Source organism: Dryobates pubescens, chromosome 26 (genome assembly GCF_014839835.1).
Source record: "Dryobates pubescens isolate bDryPub1 chromosome 26, bDryPub1.pri, whole genome shotgun sequence".
In the NCBI taxonomy this organism is placed as follows: Eukaryota; Metazoa; Chordata; class Aves; order Piciformes; family Picidae; genus Dryobates; species Dryobates pubescens.
In genome coordinates, this window is record NC_071637.1 from 6,348,311 (window position 1) to 6,372,336 (window position 24,026).

The following is a 24,026-nucleotide window of genomic DNA, read 5'->3' on the forward strand; positions in this document are numbered from 1 at the left end:
TAAAATCCCTAAGGCTACATGGGACAACAGAGCATTTTGGAGATAAGGTCTCCACTGGAAAGAGGAAAGGAGGCACCTCTGGGCTTCTGTGGGGGTTGAGGGAGTGGCCACAGAGCTCTTGTCCCCTGGAAAAGAGGGGAGGAGGAGAAAGGGGGAACCCAGCTTTTATGGGAGGTGGTAGATTAACATCAGTCGTGGGTGTGGAATATTTCTGGCTGTGGAGCGCGGCTGACGATCTGTGACATTCTCTCGTGACGTTTTTTCCATGTCCTCATATGGGAAGTTCCCTGTGCGGCGTTGCTGCATTTTCTCCCTTCCTCATTCTGAGGATGTCACTCTGCTGAGGCAGGTTTGACACGTTTTCATCCCTATTCCTGGACCTGCTGCTTGCACAAAGGATTGTGCAAGGCAGAGGTGCTGTGTGGTGGATCTGGGCCACTGCTGCCAAGGTCTGACTCGGCCCTTCGGAGAATTTATCTTTGCAGAAGCTTTTACCAGCCATAGCCAGTGAGCACAGGAAAATCCCAGCCCTGTCAGCTGAGCATAAATTGCAAAACTCAACACTTCCTCTGATAATTCTTGGTAGAAATTGGTTTCCTTTCCTGAAATTTGCTGTGCCTGGCTCTCCGAGATGTACCAGCAACTGCTTAGACATGAATTTTCACTTTCCTCTTTCCTTTTCAAGCTTTTTAAGACTGACTTTCCCTTTCCAGCAGGAATGTTGGTTGGTTAGTCATCACTGACTGCAGCTCCAAGCTAGTGTGAAGTTGGACTGGTGGTGTAACTGCTGGGTGCCTTTGCACAGCCAAAGTCATCAGCAACAATACTTCTGATTTATCCACTAGTCTCTGGGATCACAAGGTATGAGCTGGTGTTTAGGGAGGCATCGACTAGAGTTCCTTCTGAATTTGAGACCCCTCCCTGCTTGGTTGCTGCCTGGTAATTGAGGGCATGGTGTGTAGCTGTGTAGCTCTCTCCTGCCTTGGGTGGGCACCACGGCAGGACAGAGGTGGGGAAGCGCCATGGCACAAAGATGTTTGTGCTGCGAGTCAGCTGCAGCCTGGTTTGAGAATTCATTTCCTGGCTGACTCTGTGATGGCATGTTGCGTGGTCACATCTGTTGGGCTGTGCTCCTGATTTGGGCTTTACCTCCTCTCTGGGCTACTCCAGCTCTGGGAACTGTGCTCCTCTCCTGTTCTTCCCACAAGGAGCTTCGCTCCACACCCCTGCTCTGTGGGAAGGGTTTAAAGTGGACATGGAAAGCAAACACTTACCAGGGAATAAAGTGGCTGTCCTGCTTTTGGCTGAGACAGAGTTAATTGTATTCCTAGTTGCTGGTACAGGACTGTGCTTTGGATTTAGTGTGAGAATAATGCTGATAACACACTGATGGTTTTAGTTGTGGTGCTTACACTAAGCCAAGGATTTTTCAGCCTTTCATGCCCTGCCAGTGAGAAGGCTGGAAGGGCACAAGAAGCTGGGAGGGGACACAGCCAGGACAGCTGACCCCCACCTGGCCAAAGGAATATTCCATACCAAAAGGCGCCATGCCGAGCATACAAACCCCTGGGATTTGGCAGTGATTGCTGCTTGGAGGCTGGCTGGATGTTGTTCAGTGACAAGTGCATTGTGCATCACCTGTCTTTCTTGGAGCTTATTTCACACTATTTTTGTTACCTTCCTTTTCACTGTTAGCATGACTGTTACTAATAATAGTAATATATTTTATTCTATTTCAATCATTCAACTGTTCTTGTCTCAGACTTTTCTTTCCAGTTCTCCTTCCTGTCCTACTGAGGGGATGAGTGAGTGAGGGCTGCTTGGTGCTTAGTTGCTAGCTACCACGACAGGGACATTTTCAGTTTGCTTTTATTTCCTCTTCAGTTGGAATGAAAGACAGCTGTGAAGGAGAGAGATGTGTTATAAAGAGGAAAGGGATGTCGAAACTCAAAAGATCATGCTTTCTGGAGTGCCATAGCAGGGGCTGCTTGCCTGGCCAGTTTTTTAAGCAGCTGTTCTGTGTGTGACACCTGCACATTGTGAAGGGCAGGAGGTGGAAGGAGAAGTGGCCATACGCCCGAGACACGGCAGAGAATGTACCCAGATCACCTGCAACTGTCATGGTCACTTCTGTACCAGGAGTGTGGGAAAAGATTGCCCTGTTTAGCCAGGGATTCTTTCCAGAAGAAATAGCTGTAGAGGGTGGTATTGTTTTTCCTCCTTGGGAATTGTTGCCTGAACCAGGAGGCTGTTTATTTAGGTGATCCATGTTGTACCAGCTGGTGTACAAAGGGCAGTGCTCTCTGACCTGACCTTTTTGGGGGTTCGTTTCCCTCTCACCAGTGCATTAGGATTTGTGTTCAGGCAACCTTTGCTGAAGGGACAGTGAGGCTGAGGTTGCACATTGCCAGAGCAGCTTGGCATTTAGTAGCTGAAAGCGTGGGATGAGAGTTTTCAGTGGCTCCTCTTCCTCTACCCACGCAGTGTGCAGCTGTGTCTTTCCAAAGACCTCGGCCTACTGAGCAGACTTCAGGAGCTGGCACTTTCTAACCCTTTGTGCTTGAAAATCTTACTCTAAGCTTGCTGGTAGGAACTGTGCTGAGCTTGGCTGAAGAACCTGTTTTCCTGTCCAGTGGAGTAGCATTTATGATCTAGAGTTATCCAAAGGGCTCTGCATGTGGCCTTCTCAAGATTATCAAGACACTTCTTGATGTGTCATGTAAAAACCTGATGCCCTTCACCCTCCAAATGCATTGTATTTGGATGCTCCACTCCACCTCCAGCATATTGTGTTGTGTACTGGCAACTGGCAGGTGTTTATTTTCATTTTCAGTGCAAGAGTTGGCCAACCCTTGGCTGTTGAGTGCTGAAGTAAGAACAATGGTGGCCAGCCTGTGTTCTTTCTCTGCCAGCTGTAATGTTTAAGCGGTGCAGGGAGTGGACACACCTTGAATGTGAGAATTCGTCGCCCAGAACAAGTGCGTGGCTCAACACGTGCTTTGTTTTACTCCTGCTTCTCACTTGCAGTGAGGTCTCAAGAAAGCACATTTCAGTTGTGTTTTTCCCCCTCTCTGTCTCCATTTGTCCCATCACTCTTGGTGGGTGTCATTACACCCATGATTTTTCTGCATTATGCCAGAGAGGGAACATCAGCATCTTCAGAGGGGACATCTGCGAGGCAAAACGAAGCAAGCTAATTTATGTCACAGGTTTGCAGAAGCATATTCTGGGGGCTGTGGCTGCATTTCCTTTTGTATGACTTCAGATAGAGTTGCAGAAAGTTTTGGGGATGTGTGAGGGAGGTGGATCTGCACCATGCACTTTGAAAATGTCATCAGTCAGGTTACAAACATTTATTCTCAAGGTTGGAAAATCCATCGGGGTTGAGTTGAATTTTCTGTTCTCTTTCCAGAAGCCCAAGATTTTTATCAGTTTGCTCAAAGGATTTTGCATGCTGATTGTGAGTTCCTGGGCTGGGTAGGCAGACTGGCTCCTCTCCATTCTGTCAGAGCACAACTTCTGTAGGAGGGAAAATGTGTCCTGTGACATGAAGGGGGACTTTTTGGTGGAGGGGGGGTGTGATGAGGTGTATGACATCCAGGAGGAGTAGGATGTACTATGTTTCTTGGAAGAGGAAGTTACCAGGCAAGTTAGCAGTGTTTGCAGCCACAATACAGACAGGTCGCTTTGAAAGTGGCTTTGTGGTGGCTGCTTTATCTGGAAAGAGGTGTAGAGGGGTCAGGGCCACATGTACACAACTACCTTTGAGAGTTAAGGACTAGTGGAGTTCTGCTGGCCACCTGGTGCAGCTAAGGCTGTCTCTCAGCTGGCAGATGTTGTCATGGTATGGATCAGTCTTTGCACATTCAACCCAGACCGTGTGCTCTTGTTTCTGTCTTCTGCTGCCCACCTCTTCTGTATGTCCAGAGCTGGAGACTCGCTGGAGCTGGGCTCCCCAGCCACATCAGGAGTGACTTTCATCAGCTCCTGTGTGTGGTAGAGAGTAATAAAGAAGGGTAATAACATCCTTTGCATCCTCAGTGGCCTTGGATACTGAGGTGAACTCAAGGGTTGGTGATAAATCACTGTCCTGAGCACAGCGGGTCATGTGCCACAGGAAATTCCACCACAGGCTCCCCTAGGCTGGTTCTTACTTTCACCTGGATGTATGCTGTCTTCAGATCTTACTTGATCTTGTTTAAACTCCAATCAGTGCTCCTTGTGACTTCATAGCATGCCAGCTGGCTCCATGGCCAGTTCAGCACAGGGCTGCCAGGAGATCCTGTCATGTGTGCAGGCACAGTCCTAAGAAATGTTGAGGACATTACCACCTTGATGAAGGGATAGAGTGTACCCTCAGCAAGTTTGCTGAAGACACAAAAATAGAAGTAGTGGCTGACAAACAAGAAAGCTGTGCTGCCATCCAACATGACCTAGACAGCCTGAAGAGTTGGGCAGAAAGTAATCTTATGAATTTCAACAAGGGCAAGTGTTGGGCACTTCATCTAGGGACGAATATTGCCAGGTATTGCTGCAAGCTGGGGGCTGACCTGCTGGAAAAAACAGCTCTGTGTAATAGAGCTGAGAATCCTGGTGGACAACAGAATGACCATGAGGGAGCAATGTGCCCTTGTGGCCAGGAAGGCAAATGGTATCTTGGAGTGCAGCAAAAAGAGTGTGGCCAGCAGATTGAAGGAGGTTCTCCTCTCTGGAGTACTGTATCCACTTCTGGACTCCTCAGTTCAAGGACAGGGAACTGCTTGAGAGGGTACAGCAGACTATAAAGATGGCTAGGGGACTAGAATATCTGTCTCATGAAGAAAGCCTGAAGAGGAGAAGACTGAGGGGGGATCTTATCAATGCTTATAAATGGTGGGTATCAGGAGGATAGGACCAGTCTTTTTTCAGTGGTGCTCAGTGACAGGACGAGAGGCAATGGGCACAAACTTGAACATAGGGAGTTGCATCTAATCATGAGGAGGAACTTCTTTATGTTGAGGGTGATAGAGCATTGGAACAGGCTGCCCAGAGAGGTGGTGGAGTCTCCATCCCTGAATTCATTCAAAACCCGCCTGGATGCCATTCTGTGCAACCTGCTCTGGCGGGGGGGGGTTGGTCAGATGATCTCCAGAGGTCCCCTATTATTCTGTGATTCTGTGGCATATCTTGACCTCAGCTCACACCCTCTGTGTATACCTATATGTTCCCAAAGGAGCAGACAGCTGGAAAGGCTGCTTCGCCTTAGGGGTCTCTTTGGTTTGAGCATGCCAGAGGGGAGAAGGGAGAAAGCTTCAAGTCCTCTTGGCATAGCTTTGTAGTGCTGGAGTGGGCTGAGAAGCAGACCCAGCAGTTTGGATCCCTGGTAGATGGGATCATGGCACACAGGCTTTGTGGTCTGTTCATTGCTTCCACAGTGATAAAATCTTTTATTCTCTACAGACTAGAGCCCAAATGCAAAGAGGTGTGACTGCAGTGTGACCAAGGGACTGACACTGGGCGTACTTGTGTGGTTGAGGCACACCTCGGGTTGTTGCGGGGCTCAGGTGGCTGATTTCAAGCAAATTATCGTGGCCAGGCAAAGTTATTAATGAGAAGAGAAAAAGTGAAATAGTTAAACTGTGCTGTTGGGGTTTTTCCCCTGTGTGGGCTTCTGTGCTTGCCGCTTTCGGAGAAAACAGCGGAGCGGTTTCGGTTTCCACCTCCAGGCAGAGCCGTGTGATGCAACACCGGCTGGAGCGGCGGCGATGACACCAGTCGCTGGGTCCGGTTCGGTTTGATCTAAGTGTCACTTGTGGAATGCTGCGAAAGCGGATGCTGCCCGCTTGCTTCACCGCCTTCCCTCCCCCTTCCTTTTCCCTTTCCCCCTCCTCACTTTCCCTCCCTCCCCCCCCCCCCCATTTTCCTTTTCCCTTCTTCCTTTTCCCCCGTTCCCCCCCTCACCCTTCTCCCCTACTTTCCTTTTTTCCGCCACTTCCCCCCCGGTTGCTCCCCACCTTTTCCCCCGGTTGCTGCCCACCTTTTCCCCCTTTCCCCCTTTTCCCTCTCCCTAACCTTTTCCTCCTTTATTCTTCCCCTTCCCCCCTTTTTTGCTTCTTCTTCCTTTTCCTCTTTACCGTTTTTCCTCCTTCCCCCACTTTTCGTATCCCTATCAGTCAGCGCCGGCTGTAAGGGGGTGCTCAGCCCGTCGCGACCCCGCTCCCCACCCGCACTGGCAGAGCCAGCCGGGGCCGGGTCCCGCCGCAAGGCTGAGCCCTTTCAGCCACCAACCGGAGCGTGGGTCCCGGTGCCGGCCGGGGAGCTTTGCGCCCGCAACAGGTGATACCGATGCGGGTCAGCTCGCAGCCCCTCAGCATCCCGCCGGGGCTACCGGTAGCGGGCAGTTCGCACCCCGCCGGTATCCCGGGGGCACTGCGGGGCGGGTTCGCGGGCATTCCCGGAGGGGCGGGAGCAGCGGCGCTCCGCCCCCGGGGCTGTGCCGGTTCTATATGTGCCGCGGCGGCGGCGGGGCTTGGGCAGAGTGCGTTGGCCGCGTACCGAAGTCTCCGTTCTTCCCCGCCCAGCCATGCCGCTGCCCCGCGCCTCGCCGTTGCTCTGCGCCGCCCTGCTCCTCGGCCTGCTCCTGCCAGCCGCCGCCGAGTCGGTGAGTTCCGCCGGGCTGTGGGAAGTGGGGAAGGACGCAGTCAGCCCTCGCCTGCCCGCCGCTGTGGGGAAAGGTGCTGGCAGTAACGGGTGACCCCGGGTCTCGGCATGGCGCTTGGCCAGGGGTCGGGGGGGCACTTGCGGCGGGTCCCACTCTCTGGTAGTGTGAGAGCTAATGCCCCGCGGATCTGCCCCCGGCTCTGTGCCCTTCTCCGGGCAGGGGGACAAATGGGTATATGGCAAATGGAGCAATTCCCGTTCTTTGCCCCGGTTCCCTACTGCCTTCCTGGCCTGCCCGCTGCCTCCCCTGCTTGGTGCCAGAGCCGCCTTTCCCATGCCCGGCCGTGCCCGTGTGCACCGTCTGCCCTGTTGGTAGCTGCCCCGGTGGTCGTGCCGGTCCTCTTCAATCCCTTTCACCCACCCTGAGCACTGCTGAGCCTCGTCTTGCTCTGCTGTAAGTAGGGCTGGTGGCACTGGAGCAGCGCAAGGTACAAGGGTATGTGATCCAAATGAGCTGCTCTCCATTACAGCTTTGATCCCCAACTGCTCGTCATGGGTTTAAGACCTTTAATCTCTCTTTGGTTGTGAATATGTGATGGGTTAGATACGTGCAGCGTGTTACACCATGGGGAGGCTTTCCAGTCCTACCTGAGCTTGGTCATTCTGGTACCTAATATCTTTCTGTGCCTATCAAACCTTCCTCATCTCCACATGGGAGTGAAAAACAGTCCATTAGTGTGGAGAGTTCGAGTCTCTTGCATCTCTATAATGAGCTGAAACAATTTCAGTGCTTCAGGCCGGGCACGCGTGGGATCTTCATGGTGAAGCAAAGATTTGGGGACTCCGGCTTCCCTGCTGTTTGTTTGGTTTTGTGTATCCATCTTGCTGATAGTGCAGTCAGGGCAGATTCCTCTGCCAGTGTGAAAGAACTGCTGAGATTAAGGTAACTGCTGGAGATCAGGGGCTCTCCAAACAGGGTTTAATCACCCACATTGCTTCCTTAGGGACTGAAGGCTGGGTGGGCAGATCAGAACTGATAAGGTTCTGCTGCTCCGTTGCTTTCTAATAGGTTGGGGGGGTGTTACTGACTGTAGAGTAGGAAACTCCCACGGAGAGCATCTGTAGTAATTGTCAGCTACTCTCTGCTAAGACGAACCAGCCCAAAGCTACTTTACTCTAATCTGGTGTCTTTATCCCTGCTATTAAGCACGTGAATCGCCGGTTGGAGAACTGGCCCGAACTGGTAGGGCAGACCTTTGGGGCAGACAGCATCTGGAAGTTGCATTGACCATGTTTGGTATGAAATGCAACTTGGTGTGTCCCTGGGGAATTGAGTGGTCTGTGAGCATCGGATTTCTGCAAAGACAACAAATTTTGCCCAGATGTATTCTGGAAATCCTTATATAGAGCTGGGGTGGGGTGGGGGTGTGTGTGTTTGTCCCTATCTGCTGAGCTGCCTAAGATGGAGCGGGCCCTGGAGCAGTAACACTGCCCTGCTCTGAAGCCTTATTCAAACAAACTGTTTGGGCTATGGGGTGCTGGGGAGGAGACGGGGATGACACACTGTTTGGGAGAGTTCTGCTGGCGCTCGTCCCATCTGCTTTTTTTTTTTTCCCTTCTTTTTTTTCCCCCCTTTTTCTAAACAGCTCTGCCAAAACGTGCAGGGCTGCACAGCCTGTGGCTCTTGGGTTTTCTGTGCGGCCAGGGCGAAGACAGGTAGCTGCTTCTTAACAAGATGGGGATTGTATTTCTTGTGCTTATGTAAGAGTGTGGCTTTTGAGAGGGATTCGGTGCTTGAATATTTCCCTGAGCCTGTACAAACAGAAATGCCTTGGCTCCTTTCCCCTTGCCTGGCTTTCTGGTGTGGATGGGATTTCTCGGTGTGAAGCAATCTTGGATGTGCTAAGAGGGTGGGGAATATTACTGAAGTACCCAAGTGTGACGTTGGGGCTGTGCTCAGGCTGCGTGTGGGTTGTGTTACAACAGCCCCACAGCTTTATGTGAGAACGTTTTCTTGTTCCCCTGGGGTGTGGGAAGGCTGGAGCTGGGGCCTGGTGTCTCCAGTGGTCCCTGGAGGAAAGCAGAGAGACACACAAAACCCAAACCACCAAAGGCTGTGTGTGCAGGGTGCAGCCCTCTGTTGGTGATGTGCAAGGATGGGGCTTCTCCACAAAATGCCTTTTGGGGCCTGCTCTCTTGGGCGTGTTGAAGTGAGGCAGAAAGCCACCAGTGCAGCCAAGACTGGCATCTGTGGAGCTGATGAAGGACTTGAGGTCTGCCTTGCTTGGCAGAGTAGCATTTTTGAGCACTCCCTGTTTTCTCAGTATCTCAAAGTGCCCCTGGCAGCACAGGAGGGAGGCAGCAGGTATTCCCCTGTAGCAGAGGTGCCTCTTGGTCTGCTCCTAAGTTTGAGCTGCAGGAGGGCTTGGAGTGCCCAGACCTCAGCAGGGCCATAGCAACGCTGATGGGCTACAAGCTCCTTGCAGCTGTCCTACTTTTCTGCCTTGAACTATGCAGAAGTGTCTGTGCAACACTGCATCGTGCTTGTGAGTCCCTAGCAGTACAGATAAGCAGAAATCCAACCCACAAGCTGCTGGCAGGGTATTGCTGAGAGAGAGGGGGGAGGCTTTGTGCTGTTAGGGGGCTCTGTTTGCTGGTTTAAAGCAATCATGCTTGGAGGCCTCCTGATTGGCAAAGCTGGTGTCTTGTTGATGATAGCTGTGTTTGGAAAGTAGTGCAGCATTATTAATGTTAAAACCGGTTTGGCTTGTCCTGCTGCCATTGATCCCCGAGGCCTGTTCTTTCTGCTCTTTGCCCAGTTTCTCATCTGTCCCTCCCAATCAAATCAAAGACATTGCTAGCTGCACGTTTTACTTCATTTTACCTTCTCACTTGGGAAACTCACCAGGCAGCTGAACACCCAGAGCAAATCCTGGCTTTTCTTCAGCCTTCCCTAAACCACGAAGCAGCAAAACTAAGAGGATGTCCCTTAGTCCTGATGGGAAGGAGCCTTTGACTTCTGCTAGCTGAATGCAGAGCTGATGGGATGAAACACTTGCAACCTGTAAGAAGAAACAGCCTCTTGAGCACCTTGTACCTTGTCGAACTGCATGTGCAGCTCATGGCTGGAAGTTGGGGGGTGCATGGTCCCTCTGCAGCCCAACATCTTGTCCATGGAGGTACCCACACGAGTGTGAGTATTGCATGGGGCACAAGTCAGGGAAACAGTGCTGCTGACCAGCTCTCATCTGTCCCAAGTGCCTGCCAACTCCCATGCTGGAGAACACTTTCTTGTGCTTCGTGTTTTCCAAGCAGCTTACGCAAGAGATGGATCAGGGCTGAACTTGGTACTTCTCAGACTCCCTGTACCAGAGACTCATTCACTCTAGGAAGTTAAGGCTGTTGGCCAACATGATTGCGCCCTTTCCTGCCCCTCCTTATTGTCTTCCAAGGCCTTGGAGATCCTGCAAAAGGCCTGTGTCCAGTCCAGCAGCAGGGAAAATGTTTTTTCCTGTGCGTCTTCCCCTTTCCTCCTCCCCTCCAAGCCTCTGTTAATGGTTTTACTATTGCCTTGAGCGTTCTGAATGGTTGGGGTGGGGAGGCCATTTGCAGCTTTCAAATGCCTGAAGTGAAGCCTAGTGTGACCTTGTCATGGTTTTTGTGGTGGTTTATTGTCTTTGATACATTTCTGTCCTCTTCCACCACAACCTGGAAGCTGCTAACTTGACTTTCCGAGTGACTGTGGAGAGACTCTCGACTAGCTTGTTCAGCTTGCAGGCTTCAGCACTACTTTGCCCTCCCCTCTCACTCCTGGTGCTGTGAAATGCTCTGTTGAAAACACTGTCTGCTTGACTGCACTTCGCTCCAAATTAGCACTGGGTTGTGCTACAATTTGTGTGTAGTTGTTCTCCCTCATGGATGAATTGATGGACTATTTAAAATCAGCTTTCTTTTTAAATGGTGATGGTAACTGTGAGTGAGGGAGACACGATGGCTGTGGTTCTAGGGTCTGTGATGTAAATGACTTCAATCTGACTTGTGAGATTGCTTGATTAAGTTACTCTGCTCCCTGATTGCAGAACCCCCCCAGCTATGACTGGCTAGGCAAGATGGACCAGCCATGCTTCAAAACACTTCCTGGCTCTTGAGTTGACATTTATTATCCTCTTCAGCTTGGTCTTGCACCCACCTATTCGCCCTCCACTGAGTGCAGCTCGTTTCCTTTTGCCCTGTACCAGCACAACCCTCCTGCTGGTTTCACAGCCTGCAACTAGCAGCAAGTGCAGTGGAAGCCCTGCAGACCCATGGGGACAAAGCTTGCACAAGCCTGACCTGGGGCTGCTGTTGTGGAGCATGTGTGACTGTTTGAGACTTGGTGGAATGCAAGTGCTTTAGATTAAGGATTCCAAAGGTTTGCACTAGAATGAGACTCTTGTGATGAGACTGGGCTTGGTGGCTCTGAATGGAGAGGGCAGCCTGGTTAAAGAGTTTAATCTGTAATAATCATCATCTGCGGGGGGGCTATAAGAGATCCTGCATTGATGAGCTTTAGGGCTGCACCTCTAGGTTACTTCAGACTTCCACTTTTATTTGTTTGTGTGTCTTTAAGTGTGTGCCTGAATGTTTGTGCAGGAAATGGTGCTGCCTCTCACCAGCTCTGCTTGTATCGCAGTCAGGCCAGGCTCAGAGCAGTCATCCTCTGACTCAGGGTTTCTGGCACTTGCCTGGCCTCACAGCTCCTGGAGACTGTGCTGTCACCCTCTGAGTAACGGCCCTGGCCCCTTACCCAAACCCATGACTCAGACTTCCGAGGTGCTGTGTGTGGCACAGAGCTTCTTCTCTTCTTATGGGGTTAGGAGGGTGACTAGTTAGAAAACTAGTGCTGCTTGGCAGTCTGCTATACGGCCCTTGGCACCAAGCAACTTCGCTGCTGCCTCTCCTCTAATCTGCCTCAGGTTGTGGCTACTGAGAGCAAAAAAGCAGTGGAGCTCTGACATGTGACTGCTGCCAGTAGCTGAGCTGGTGTTGGCAAAGGCAGATCAGAAAGTGGCCTTGTCTTGAGCAGCCCCTGACTTGCTCTGGAAACTCTGTGGATGCTATTTTTTCAGACAGATACAGTGAGAAATGAGAGCTGCATGGGAGAGAGAGGAAAGCAGCAGAATTATCTGAAATGACTGAGAGCCTTCAAAGAGAACTACAGGAGTGGAAGGCCTCAGAAGAGGGGGTTAAAAATCCTGAATCTGGAGAAAATGTCAGCGTGGGAGGGGAGCACACACAAGATGTAGCTGTGTCCCTCTCTCTTTCTGGAAGTTGGCTGACTCAGGATCTGTATAAGAAATGTGTTTTTATTTTTGCTGGGAACATGCACTTTTGTCAGTTTTATCCTTAAATCCTTCAAGGCTGAGCCTGTGTTTATAAAATGCCAACAGGCTGTTGGACAAATTGCTTGGATAACTGTAAAATCAGAGTAGTTAACTAAAAATCTCACATAGGCACTCCTTGGGGTGGGAAGAAGACTCTGGGACATGTGTAGCACTGTTGCCCGAGCAGCTAGTGTCACATCAAGCAAAACCAAGGTTTCTTCTTGGTTAACCAAGTAGGGTTCTGTCAGGGAAAGCAAGGCCTGCCTTGGGAAGGATTTTATCTCTTCTGATGTTGCTCTGCCTTAGCTGTAGAAGGGGGAAAAGCATCCCTACCACAGCCCAGCTACAACTGTGCTGGTCTCTGCTGTGAAACTGGAATACAAAGGGATGTGGCCATTCCCCTTTTACCTTGACAGGCTGGCCCTGCTTCCTGCTCTCTGTCTGCCTTTACAGTCAAACTGCAGCAGTGAAAGGAAATGTTAGTGTGTGTGTGTGTGTGTACTGTGAATGTACCTGCCTTGGACTTGCACTGAAATGGCCTGCGTGGCACAGCAGCCAGAAATCTTGGTGCTTAAAACTGAGGTGGCTGAGGAGTCTGTGGCTGGAAAAAAAGATGTCTGGGATGATGGGATGTTGGCCTGGAGAGGAGCTAGACCCACAGGTCGGGGGATGGCCATGGGAGGGTGTCAGAAGCTTCTTTTGTGAGCTAGTGTCCTCCTTTAAAAGCAGCGAAACTTCTGCTCTCCCCCCACAATGGAAATACAGTCCTTACTGATGTCAGGAGCTTTTTCTTGGAAGACTGTTCCCCAGCGAGATAAATATTTATTGCTAAATCCACAGCGTGCAGTGGAGCAGACTCTGGAGCCAGGATCTCGCAGGAGGCTGTTTATGTGCAGGCTGTTCTTGGCGCTAATTCCAAATGTGCGAGGAGCTGCTCCTGCGCCTTGTGCCGGGCCAGCCCGGGAAGGAGTGACCAGAAGAGCTGGGTCCCTCTGCTCCTGGCTGTCACACGTGGGTGCGTGGACGTGGTCAGGGAGGGCTGAAAAACTGCTGCCAGCTGCTCAGCCCTGCTTGGAGAGGGGAGGAAGCAGTGCTGGTAGTCCAGAGCTCTCGGGGAGTGACAGGCTTCCCGCGGTACAGCTGTGCTACCCCCAGCCGCACACGCACTCTGCTGCTTTCTGGGCCCGAGCCAAGGCAACTTCTGCACGAGCTGGGAATGTCTCCATTGGAGAGAAAAAGAACAAAAAACCCCCCCCAATGCTCCATGCTCTGAAACCCATCTTGTGCTGCTGTAGGCAAGGAGGAAAATCCCTGCTGGGGCAATGTTTGTTTGTGTCCACACTCACAGGGCTGTAGCCCGATAGCGCTGGTAGGGCTACGCTGTCTCAAGTGCTTTCGGCTGCTGGCTTCCTCTGTGGCAGCTTTTTGCTGGTAGCTTTGCCAGCAGAGCAAAACTTTAAACAACAGAACTGTGCTGGCAGAGCTCAAGCGCCTGGGCTAAGCTGAAATCTTTGGGCTACTACTTCTGATTAGATTAAAAGGGGTTGTGGGAAGGGAAGCATTTGTAGGGCACAGTGTTGGGAATCTTGACTGTACAAACAAGCTGAGATTAGCTGCGTGGTGAGCCAGCTAGGAAGGGCACTCTTTGAAGTTGGGTGGCTGCCTGGCTTAATTTTGCTAACACTCTGGTGTGAGGGAGCATAAAGATCCTGAAAATGCACGTCACATGCTTTGTGCCAAGTGGAAATTCTGCCTGTGTGCATGTACAGGGAAGTACTGGGGTGTAGCTGTTTTCTAGGAAAGGACAACGAGGGCAGGCCTCTCCCTGGCAGCGGGGGGAAATGTGATACATGAAATATCCCAAGCCTGGAGTACCAGCGTGATAAATCAATCCCAAGCATGAAGTAGTAGCATGGCAAATCATCCTTTAATGAAAAGTTGCTCTGCTGGGGCCTTTGTATCCTTTCTTTTTTTCACCTTCCACAGGCAGGGATGCAGTGTAGAGTATACTCTAGTATAGAGCAGGGTAACTCAGACTGAGTTGTGAGCCAGAAAAACCTGAGTTCCTCATTAACCTTGAATAGATTCCTTCAGCTCCTGAGGTGAGCCCTGGGCAGTGAAGCATATGAAATACCTGTGATCAGGTCTGCAAATACTATATCTATAAAAAAATCTCTTTATGAACTAGGTGTGTATCACTGCCCATGACCACCAGAGCCCTTCACGGGTGTGAAATGTCTCTGCTGCAGCTGTTTTCCTCCTGAGTCACATGAGAGCTCCTGCAGTTTCCCTCTGAACCGTCCCTTTATTTGCTTCAAGGGAAGTGATTGACACGCAGCCATCTGCAACTGCCTGCTGAGCTTTATCTCCTGACTGGAAGGCGGAAGTACTCACCTCCTTCCCTGCTTGGGCTCTGTACTCTCTTGAGCTGGGCACCGAGGATTTAGAGCAGATACTTAGCCACCCTTGCAGTAAACAGATCCCAGCATGTGCCTGTCTGGCAAAGGACTCGATCTTTATGGCTTTGCTCTTGGTTGATAATCAGGCAAGGGCAGTTAAACAAGAATTCATTCCTTTGTAATCTCTCTGTCCTCCTCCTGCTCGCTGTGTGGCCGAGAGGCCATGTGTACAGCGTGCTCTGAAGAGAGCCGGCTCTGCAGGCAAGCGCACACGAGTTAAAAGGTAACCAAGGCTTGACTTTGTAAGTGCAGGGAAACCTATTTTGAGCAAGTAGAGCCTGGGAGGATTCATCCCCACTGCAGGGGAGGCTCTCCAGAGCCCAGGATTACGGTGTCATTGCCACGGGGATTATGCCTCCGCTGCCGCATGAGCCCCAGGAGAGCTGCTTGCGGCGACGCAGCTTAAAGCATCACAGAGGGAGCGGGGGCGAGCTGGGAGTGACCCTGGCCCGGGCTGTGGGAGTGCTGGACAGGCAGGGCTGGGTCTGCCCCCATGCAGCACATGGAATGTGCAGTGTGAGCACCAGGACGGGTTGTGTGGCTGCAGGGGGATGGATACCTGGTTGGACAGGGGCTGACTGGGGATGCTTCTCTGAAGTCACCTTGAATGAGTGATGCTTTTACCAGCCAAACAGTTCACCAGCTTGCGTATTGCTCTTGCTCTGCTTTGAGCAAGACCCTGCTCCTTGCCTGTATTACCGAGCACAATCCACAAACTAAAGATCTTCTTTTCCCCTCTGATAAGAGGCACAGGCAGCATGCAGTAACTGGGCACTGGGGATGAAGTGCTGTCCCCTGCTGCCAGCTGTGAGCTGCCTACAAGTCCTGGTCTTTGCTTGTGTTTCCCGTTTCACTTTTATTCCTCAAAGGTGTGATGGAATTACCTTTGCACTCACTGTGATGGGAGTGCACCTGTAGAGTGACTGTCAGAGAGGATGTGGGCAAGGCTGGCATTGCCTAAAGCTGCTGTGCCTGTGGTGCTGCCCAGGGACTGCTTGAAAAGCATTGGGCAAAGGCACAGTGGCATTTAACCACGTCTGGAAGCCTCGGGGTGAGCCTGTTGTGCAACTAAATACACACATGTGCCTGAATGCAAGCTCTTTGACTTCTGTCCCTTTGCACAGAGGCCATTGCCTGTGTGCTGCAGGTTGTGGGACAGGCTAACCAGCAGCAAGAGGTAAAATGGTAACCTCAAGCCTAGGCACAGGGAGTTGGCTCAAGTGGATTTCTTTATTGCAGTTGACGTGTTGAAGGAGTTAGGTGTGACCTAGATTGAAATATTTCAATTTGCCTTGCTCTGAAGACAAAAGTGACTTGTGTGGGGTTGGTTGGTTGGTTTGTTGCTTGGTTTTGTTTTGGGTTTGGTTTTTTTGCTTCCCTGTACAGGGAAGTAAAGGGTGTGGGGGGGGATATCTTACTAGTCTGGTAGGAGTTGCCTCTGCTGGAAGCTTGTATCACGTTAAATAACTTTATTTTAGTGCTTATTGAGATGGGAAGTTAGAGCTCACTTTGACTCTTTCCCTTGGAGGTCGGCTCTGCTTGCTGATCAGAGCCTCTGTTTCCAGCACTGTGGTGGCTCCTCCACTCCCCTGCTTTGGGGGCTGGTGTGCTTTGGGGAGGTGAGCTCAGCTTCTAAACCCTGATCCTTTGCATGCTTTGCCTGACTTAAACCCTTTTGGTTTGTGTTCTCCTGCAAGATGTTGGTGGAAGTGAAATCTCCTCTCTTGGTCTTCATGATTTGCATTTTTGCACTGGAAAGGCCCCACTGGGTTCAATGCAGTGTAGTTCCTGATGCAGGACAGCGTGAGGGGCAAGGGTAGTGGTGGCTTTGAGCCATCTCTTAATAACCAAGCTCTGAGGCTGGGCCGTGTGGGCAGCTGCTCATGTCAGCCAGAGCCTTTTCTTGTTAAGCTGATCTAGATGTGCATTGTGGTGGTTATGAGATGACATCTGTCTATGACAGCACAGGTCTGGGAAAGGTATCTTATGTAATACTGCTCACTGAAGTGAAAGGAGTGGCTCTGGACAACTGCCTCTGAGTACAGAGCACCTGAGAAAAGCCCCAGGAGCAGCTTACATCTCTCTGTCCTTCTGGGCTACAAAGGGTTAACAGGTCTGCACCTCTGCCCCTCTTCTGCCACCTCCCAGGCTGGCCCAGTTCTCCTGTGCCTTTGTCTAGGAAAGATTGACTTTCACCTTGCTCCTGTTGACTCCTAGGCTTGTGTACACAGTGCTGGGGAGGGAGATGCTGGAGCCAGCGCTGGGTCTCCAGGCCAGAGCTGTGAACTTGATAGAGAGCTCCCTGCGCTTCGGCTGCCCCGGGCTCTGCAGGGCTGCCTCCCTGGCTGGCTCTGACCCTTCAAAGAAGCCTTTGATGAACTCTGTATTTGATCAGAGACAAGGGCCAGCCATGAAAGCCAGTTCCATGTCTGGAAAAACTGTCTCTGCCCCCAAACCTCATTTGGGTGTTTTTTGAAAGGCTTTGCAAAAGCTGTGGTGAGGAGCTGTGGGCTGGGGCAGGCAAGCTGCTGGGTTTGTTGTTTCCCACAACTGGCCAGCGGCCGGGGAAATTCTCACGTTGGGCAGAACCTTTCTCTGCTGCTTTGGTAAATAGATGGCTCTGCTTTGGGAAAAGGCTGGTGGCACGCTGGGGCCGTAAATGAAAGCCCCAGGAATGTGAAATGGAGCGGGGTGGAGCGCAGCAGGGCTGCAATACCCTGCCTGGGGTGCGATTGCTGTGCCTGAGCTGAGCAAAGGGCTCTTGCTTCATGCAGCAGGGCAGCCGGTCTCGGGCTCAGAGATGAGACATCTGTGCCCAGCTCTTCCAGGAATGGCATTGCTCACAGCTCATGTGCCTGACGTGCTGGTTGTCTGGCAGGGAATACTTTTTTCCCCCCATCTCCTTTCACCGCCCCCCCCCCCCCCCCCCCCCCTTCTGTTTTTTTTCTCCACTGGCAGGCAGGAAAAGCTTCTGCTCTCCAGCACATTGGTTAATCCCCCTCGGTGCTTACTGGGGATAAAGCTGCTTAACATGAAGAAGAAATCCTGGAACTAGACTCCTGCAGAAAAGGTTGATTTCTGCACAGACCCCTCAGAGAGAGGAGCATATTAATGGTAGGGTTTGACTTCAGCTGCTGGGGCAAGGTGGGGCTGTGCAGCCACCCAGTCTGACTCTCCCAGCAAATCCCTGGCCTGGCTCCAGTGCTGGGATAACAGGTGGTAGAAAGCAGACTCGGAGCAGCGCTGGTGCCCTTCTCCAGCTGGCAGTTGCAGAAGGTGTTAAGCTGAAGGTGGCTAGAGACAACTTGGCAAGGGCTGACTGTTGTCCTGCGGCTGTCTCCTGGCTCTTTCCTCTTGGCTGCAGATTGCCAATTGAGAGGAATCACAGACACCTTTTGTGGTGCTTCTCCACCTCATAGCAGAGAGGTGGGGAGAACTGGATCTTCTTGGAAAGGGATGCTCTTTTTCAGTAGTACTGCAGGGAGCTCTGTGTGGCAGTTGGGAACCTGCACTAGCTTTTAAGCTCATGGAAGTGCCTGTGTGCCCTCTCTGCAGGTGTGTATGCAAGGAATGTGCCTGCTCCAGACCTGCCCTTCCACACTGCACTCCAGCATTAACTCTTCCCCAGCTCCCAGTGGAAGCCTGTTCTGTAGCAGAGCATGTCTTGAAACCTGGAGGGTCTGTTTGGAGGTGCCCAGCAGCCCTCAAACTTCCCTAGCAGGTGAATGTGTAAAACGAGACTCGGTGCCCACAAGAAAAGTTTCCCGTATGGCTTGAGAAGCTCTCATGGCTTCCAGGAACTTCCCAGCCCTTGCTCAAGAGGGTGATGAAGAGTGAGTTCAGGGAACGCTCCCATATAATCTTATTTACGCTTGTGAGTCAGTAATTTCCTTGTTGTGTCCCCTGGCTTGTAAACACTGCCTGTCCTGATTTCAATGGGGCTTGCTGATAGCCAAACCTGCCGCGTTCCACAGCGCGTACTAATGGCTGTGGCTGCCTGCCAGCGCTCTGCTTGCCGCTGGGCTGATCTGCTAGGGCCAGCCTGCTGTCCAGCTGCCCCGTGGCTTGAACGTGGGCTTTCTTGAGCCACCCTCCTGAGGAGGTTAGCTGGCTGTGATTCATGGTGAGGTACAGCTGAGCTGGCACGGGTGTGGCTTGGCACGGAGCTCTTGCCAGCACCGATCTGCTCCAGCCCCCCAGCCGCCTTCTGCAGACCTGCAGCGAGCGTGCTCCCCAGCCCTGGTGCCCTAGATGGGAGTTGGGCTCTTCCTGCCCCTTGATTAAGTGGCCAAAATCTGTCCTGGGAACAGCCACTGCAGGCTGGCAGCCGTTGCTGTTGCAGGTCTGGCTCTGGCCTGGTTTTGCATACCTTGAAATGAGCTTGCCTTGGAGTGAGTGATCCGTCGTGTTAACAATGCCTGGTTCCAGGCTGGGAGGGGATTTATTCTCAGCTGGCCTTGCTCTCCAGCCCCCTTCCCATCACCTAGTGCCAGACTTGGCCAGAGTGGAGCCAGGGGGTCTAGGAGGAGAGCTGGCCTCAGCACTTCATGCCCTCCAGGCTGTTCATTTGGTTGTCTGCCAGCAGAATTGCTGGGGAAACCAAAGATGCCTCAATCAGCTGATGAAAAGCACATCTAGTAGCCACTGCTCCTCATGCCAAATGAGAAACATCTTGTCCTGACCACAAGGCCTTGTTTGTGGCAAAGCCAGTGTGCTAATGGGGTAGGGAAATGTGGGCAGAGGAAGCTGACACATGGTTGTGGCTTGATTGTTGTCCCTTGCTGGTGAGATCGATAGCGGTTGTCAGTCAGAGGCACCCTGGGCTGTAGGATGGGCCACACCTGGCTGGGCAAGCAGGAGGGCTGGGCCCAGCCTCTCAGGGTTTGGCTGTTGCCCCAGTGAAGCAGCAAGCACTGGGGCTTGGGTGGTGCCACCCAGTTCTAACTGTCCCCAGGAGCTTCTGATCTTCGCCTCCCATGAGGCTATATAGTTAGTTCATGTTAAACCTATAAATTAAGAGCCCTCAAATATGCAGGGCTGTGGAGCAAAGGGATGATATAAGAATGGTCTCCTGGATAGATAAACCTTCAGGAAGGCTTCCCAGTCTTTCTGTGAGGGCAACATGACAAAATGTTGACATCTTAGCCCTGGGCTATGGGACCCATCCATCTACATTGTGCTTCTTGCCTTGGGGGAAGGGGTCAAGTCCCCCACCATGGCTATGACTTCATAGCTGTGGAAGCGTCTGGAGCTGCTGGAATCTGAGGTGGTGTTGAGCAACCCAAGAGCTCATACCTGTGGTACCCTCACTGGGGCTGGCCTCAGGGCTGTGGAGGGAGGAGAAATAGTTCTGGGGAAGTTGCATAATAACCTTTGTGGGGGCAGAGGTTTGGGCTTGTGGCTCCTTGGAAGGTCCAAGTGCTGATGAACTGTGGTGTGTGAATTGCCCTTGTGGTCAAACAGCTGATTTTCTGGGAGGCTCTGCTCCTGTTTTGCTGGCAGGAGGCTTCTTGCCTATCAACCCTAGGATCACTAACTCCATTTTACAGCCTTGTTTGTTTACTTTAGCTTTAAGAGGTGAGGCTGGGGAAGCTCTTGCTCTAGGCAAGTTGTTAGGGATGGCAAGTGCTCTTGAACGTCACTGGTGTTGCACTGCAGTTCAGCTGAACTGACAGGGCAGTTTTTAACCCTTGGGTGATTAGATAGGTTTGTTGTTAGTACTAAGCAGCACCAAATTGCCTGGCTGTGAGGCTTTGGTGCTGTGCAAAAACCTGACTGTAGGTGCCAGGCTTTTCCTCTGGGAGTGGCAAATCCTTCCAAATCCGCCCCCCCCCCCCCGACTGCAAGGTGAAGGTGTTGCTTTTCCTAATGCTTTTGCTGCAAACTCCTGGCTGAGATCCTGTTGTGTTATTTTCATCCTCTGGATTCAAGTGAACCTCCTGAGTCTGTAGCCCTCAGGAAATTCCCCTCCCAGGTTGGCCCACACTTCACTTCTGAGAAATTGGAGGGGAATTCAGCTACTTCCAGGCTGATCAAGATAATGCTTTTGGTGGGCAGGAAGTTCAGCATTTAATGTTCTGCTGGTGAAAATTCTGTGCTTAGCACAGGCTGTGAACTCCTGACCTTCTGCAGAATTCTTCTGAGGACTTGCATGAAACTGAACACCTCCCCACTCTTGCTCACAGGTGAGAGAAACTGAGACCATGGATGCCCAGTGGCTGGACTACCCTGCCTCTGGAGACTTGCCAGACGATGAAGACATTGGCGAGTTCAGGCCCCACTTAACTTCTGATGAGCTAGATATAGATGAGACATCTGGGTCTGGAGGTAAGCAGGGAAGGGGGCAAATGGGTTTCCCACAGTTGATAATGTGGAATGTCTTCCAGCAGCAGCCCATGAGCAATGGGCCAGGCCAGAGCTCCAGAGGGACCAATGGTGGCAGGTGGAGATGAGGAAGCTGTGTGAGTCGTAGTCACTCAGATCAGAACAGTGAAAGTTGTTGTACCCTGATGCTGAAACACTCAGGGAGGACTGATGGAGTCCAGCCAAGTTTGTCTTACTGCAAGTGAAAAGGCTTTGCACTGGCTGGATCTCTTTCCTGTTGAGCTCCAAAGAACTTCTGAGAAACATAAAAAGACAAAAACCTCTTGTTGAGGAACATGTTAAAAGCCTTAATGTCCCAGCTGAGGCCAGACAAGGTAAGGGACTAACTGGTGTTCATGTGAACTCCTGGTGACATGCAAAGCTCCCTGCCCAAACCAGTTTCTGTAGCTCTCTGTCCCCTTTATGTGAACATTTGTTCACTGAACAAGTGCTGAAATCGGTGCCTGGCATGTTTGGGCAGATCTGGTAACCAAAGGGCTGGTGAACTATCCTTTAGGGGTGGGTGGTGAGAGCATTGCCCTCCGTTGGCATCAGCTTAGCAAGCTATAGCAGACCTGCTTTGCAGGGCAGCTTCTGATAATCTGCAGCAGCCAATGAATCCAGCTGGAGACCCCTCCCGTGTGGGAGGTGTCGGTTTCAAGATTACATCTCAAGGTCTTGTGCAATCGCAGCCGTTAAGCCGTGGAAGCCCTAGTCGGAGGGAGGGAGTTGTCAGCAGACAGCAGGAGTCCTGGTTTGCCTGCAGTCCCTGGTGTTGAGTGTCTGTGCTGGAAAAAGGGCATGTAAAGAGAGAGAAACTCAGCATCCTTCCCTTGCTCTTGTTTACTATTGTGTGTTTCCCCCCTCTGCAGACTACTCAGACTCCGAAGATGCCATGTATCTGACCACCATGGATACTCCTCTGGTAGGTGTTGCCTTGGTGTGTTTCCAGTGACACAGAGCTCTCTGAATACCCTTCCCCCTGCAAGATGTGGCATCCAGATGAATCCACCTGCATGAGCAGCAGCAGTTTACTTGCACTGCACTGGGCAAACTTTCTTTTCCCTGCACACCCTCCTGCTTTCAATTGCAGGTAGGCTGGGTGCTGCTTACTGATGGGTGTGGTGTGTCTGTATCCTGTAGATATCTGACAACTCTATCCCTGGAGATACTGACAGAAAGATAGAAGGTGAGAAGAAAAACACGATGGTGGACAATGAAATCATTCCAGACAAAGCTGTACCTGTGGAAGAGAACCTGTCCAACAAGATCTCCATGGCAAGCACAGCCAACAGCAGCATCTTTGAAAGAACAGAAGTCCTTACAGGTAAAACTCCACCATGTCCTGATAAATCATTAATACTGAACATCAAATTTGCCTCTGTGCTTCCTTGTTTCTCTTGGGAAGGAGTTCCCTGCTGACCATGAGAGTGAGATGTGTTACCTTTAGGATGAGAGGAAGTGGCCTCAGGTTGTACCAGGGGAGGTTTTAGGTTGGGTATTAGAAGAAGATTCTTCGCTGAAAGAGTTCCCAAACTCTGGATCAGGCTGCCAGGGAGGTGTTTGAATCCTCATCTCTGGAGGTGTTTGAAAGATGCAGAGATGTGGTGCTGAGGCACGTGGTTTAGCACCAATCTTGGCAGAGCTAGATAATGGCTGGACTTGATCTCAAGGTCTTTTCCAACCCAAACAGTTCTTTGATTCTCTGACCACCTGCAGGAGGGTCATTTCTGCCTCCTGGTCCTTAAACAGCAGAAGAGCCACTGCTTGCCTTGCCAGGGTAAACAGCTTGGTTTTGAGACTGACAGCTGACTGTTGGCTTAAGTGCCACACAAGTCATGTGGCAGCTGCTCTGCACCCAGATACTACCTCAACAAGAGGCATATCTAGCCATAAATCAGTGACATCAGAGATTTTGGTATTACATGTAGGCGTTTTCCTTCTAACCTCTGCCCAAGCCCTGCTGCTTCTGAGCCTTGCCAGGAACCAAACAACTCTTTTAAGTATCCAGGCACCTGGTTGACTGTTAGAGCACAACCAAAGGACTGGCTTCCCCTCAGAATGTGGGACAGACCTGTCTCAAGGCACACCATCAAGCACTTGGCCTGATGGTCTAGGTACAGAGTTCAGCACTCCTTGTCCACCTGTGGCCTTGCACCCAGTTAGAGGAGTGACTGGGAGAGTGGATTGCAAGGCCACTCAGCAAAACTTCACTGCAGTCTTGTGGTCACCTTTGGTTTGAAGATGCAGAAAATGCTGGTGGTTATTTGGGGAGTTTTGGGGGTGTGTTTGGAGGGAGGAAGTTGTGGTAATGGGATGTTGCTGTTTGTTTGAATGCTTTTTTTAACTACTTGTGTGAGACTATTTCAGACTGTTTGGTGTTTCTGCAGCTTGTGGTGGGCCCTTTTTGGGGTGGTTTTTCTGCTCTCTCCCCACAAAGGGAGGATGGCTCTCAGTCAGATTTCTTTCCTGCATTAAACTGGAAGATTAGCACAAGCCAGTTAATGTGGAACATGTGATTATTTATTCTGTGGCTGGATTGCAAGCAGTTCCTGCTCTTTCCCAATAACAACATCTGCTGTCACTGAAAATGCCAGCACATGTGGGGGCAGGCAGAGGGACAGCACTGGCTCCGGGGGCTGGGGCTCTCAGAGCAGATTTTGAGATGCAGCTGATTGAGTTGTCCAGGAGTTTAGACTTACTCCATGCTCTCTTTCTTGGCTCCCTCCCCAGCTCTCATTGCAGGAGGGGCAGTGGGCCTTCTCTTTGCTGTCTTCCTGATCCTCCTCTTGGTCTACCGCATGAAGAAAAAGGACGAAGGCAGTTACGACCTCGGGAAGAAGCCCATCTACAAGAAAGCCCCAACAAACGAGTTCTATGCTTAAAGCTCAGCAGCACCTCCAGCCCTTCCAGGGCGGAACAGACTGTATGGAAACACTGTGCCCTCAGCTGAGATGTGCTGAACAAATGCTCTTTTGGGATTGAATTTCAACGTGACTTTGAGAAGCAATCAATCTTTCTCCGTGACCCTTTCCATCCTGCTCAGCCAGCAAGGGCCCAAAGAAATACAAATGGTCTGAAAACAGCCAACCCACCCACCCACCCCTCAGTCTATTTTTGGTTTGTGTGTTGTTTTGTTGTTTTTTTTTTCTTTCTCCAAAGCTAGCACAGAAAGAATAAAGATGCCAAATTTTCTGCTTGG

The 24,026-nt window shown here is 51.3% G+C and overlaps 1 protein-coding gene across 1 annotated transcript; it reads left to right on the forward strand.

Moving 5' to 3' along the window:
* Window positions 1-6,539: 6,539 nt before the first annotated feature.
* Window positions 6,540-23,912, forward strand: SDC4 (syndecan 4). Its single transcript, XM_009908636.2, has 5 exons — window positions 6,540-6,640; window positions 20,647-20,788; window positions 21,697-21,749; window positions 21,968-22,151; window positions 23,558-23,912. The coding sequence occupies exons 1-5, from the start codon at window positions 6,563-6,565 to the stop codon at window positions 23,707-23,709; spliced, it is 609 nt and encodes a 202-aa protein (XP_009906938.2). The 5' UTR covers window positions 6,540-6,562; the 3' UTR covers window positions 23,710-23,912.
* Window positions 23,913-24,026: the final 114 nt, after the last annotated feature.